We start from the raw sequence: 1,488 nt of genomic DNA on the forward strand, positions 1-1,488 counted from the left end.
TAAGCTCGTTCTCAAAACCACTGCTGGCACTTTTGGTTTCTAAATGTTCGCTTGCGCTCTTTTCCTTACTAGATTTGAGCTTATTCATGTACTTCCGCTGTCGCAGTCGATTTAGCTCATTGCGTCGCTCATCATCCAAAAAGGCAAGCAAATCGTCGCTATCTGAATCTTCACTGGCAGTGTCGCTGTTGTCAGTCTTCACCACGCCAACACTATCCTGTGTTGCTTGCTCGTGAACTCGGTGAACTGCTGCTTGGTGTTTGAGCTGCTCTACGGGTAGTTTCCATAGCAGACAGAATTCTGTTCCGGTATCTGGCGGTGGGTCATCCCAGAGATCAGCGGTTTGGTTGCACCTTGAACTAACAGCATGTGCACGACGCACCATACAGCGATCGCGATTCCAACGGTCTATCTCATACTGACGAGCCTCATTCAAGTGCTTCAGAAGGTCGCAATCATCGTCAGACTCATCTGAATTCTCTCGCCCTCGCTTCGTGCTGCCTATCGCCGCTTTATCAAGGCAGCAAAATCGCAAGTGAGCGCTTGGTGGGGCCTATCGCGCAGCAAAGGATCATCCCGCCTTGGTGTCCCCTATTAAAAAAAGGAGACAGCACACCCCATCTTCAACTTGGTAGCCTACACACGACTCGTCTGGGAGGTCGGCTTTAGTACCTGCATGCCTTAGCTTCTCTTGGCACTTGGCTGCTTCAGTGTATGCATTGCATGTCTCGGCTTCTCTGGTGCGGCGCTGTAAGCACGCGTCCATGCTTGCGCGGGTCTAAGTTGGCGTTGTCACCGAAGATCTCCACACTAACAAAAGGACGCACACACACACACACTGAAGCAATAACCTTTCAAGTTGTTAAACATCTTTATTTAGCATTTGACGAAGTACAGCAGCAGTAGTAACACTGGTACTGATGTCATTGATTACAGCTCACGCAACAGCGATAGTGACGGACTTATACGCTAAATATATTTGCTCAACGCACACACAGTGAGCTGATGATACTAACCTTGGTCAATATATCCTTTAGTGGCAGCGACGCGGTGCGCTTGGTCTACTGCTTCGCAGTTATCGCCGCTGACCGCTCAGCCACGTTACCGATACCGGTAAGAACCTCGCTTGCCATCGTTTGTGAGTAAAAACAAAATAATACCGGTATTTGTACCCATTCGTCACCTCGAAACCACGACACAATACACAGTCCTACGAACTGTGAACGTAATAAAAAAAGACTCATCAGACTTCCAACAAAATGCCCCTTCTCCCTTCATACCCCTGTCCACGTGTAGTATGAGCTCTTCATTTACAGATTTGAATTTCAATCACCATATAGAGACTCTGATACGCCAGTGCATCAAGAACACCAGCGACGCCAATGTAGCGGGTAACATCCCTCTTACTGGCAGCAATTGGCCTCTGCGTACCTTCCGAGGTCAATGGCTCCGCGGTGCAAACACCGGGGGTTTTAAGCCATGGTGGGC

At 49.0% G+C, this 1,488-nt stretch overlaps 1 protein-coding gene across 1 annotated transcript; it reads right to left on the reverse strand.

The window, feature by feature from the left end:
• Positions 1–707: 707 nt before the first annotated feature.
• On the reverse strand, positions 708–1,133 carry PPTG_21160 (hypothetical protein; the record flags this gene model as incomplete). Its single annotated transcript, XM_008895613.1, has 2 exons — positions 708–810; positions 1,090–1,133. The coding sequence occupies 2 exons, from the start codon at positions 1,131–1,133 to the stop codon at positions 708–710; spliced, it is 147 nt and encodes a 48-aa protein (XP_008893861.1).
• Between the last annotated feature and the right edge of the window lie 355 nt (positions 1,134–1,488).

The sequence above is a fragment of the Phytophthora parasitica genome (genome assembly GCF_000247585.1).
Source record: "Phytophthora parasitica INRA-310 unplaced genomic scaffold supercont2.3, whole genome shotgun sequence".
Taxonomy (NCBI): domain Eukaryota; phylum Oomycota; class Peronosporomycetes; order Peronosporales; family Peronosporaceae; genus Phytophthora; species Phytophthora nicotianae.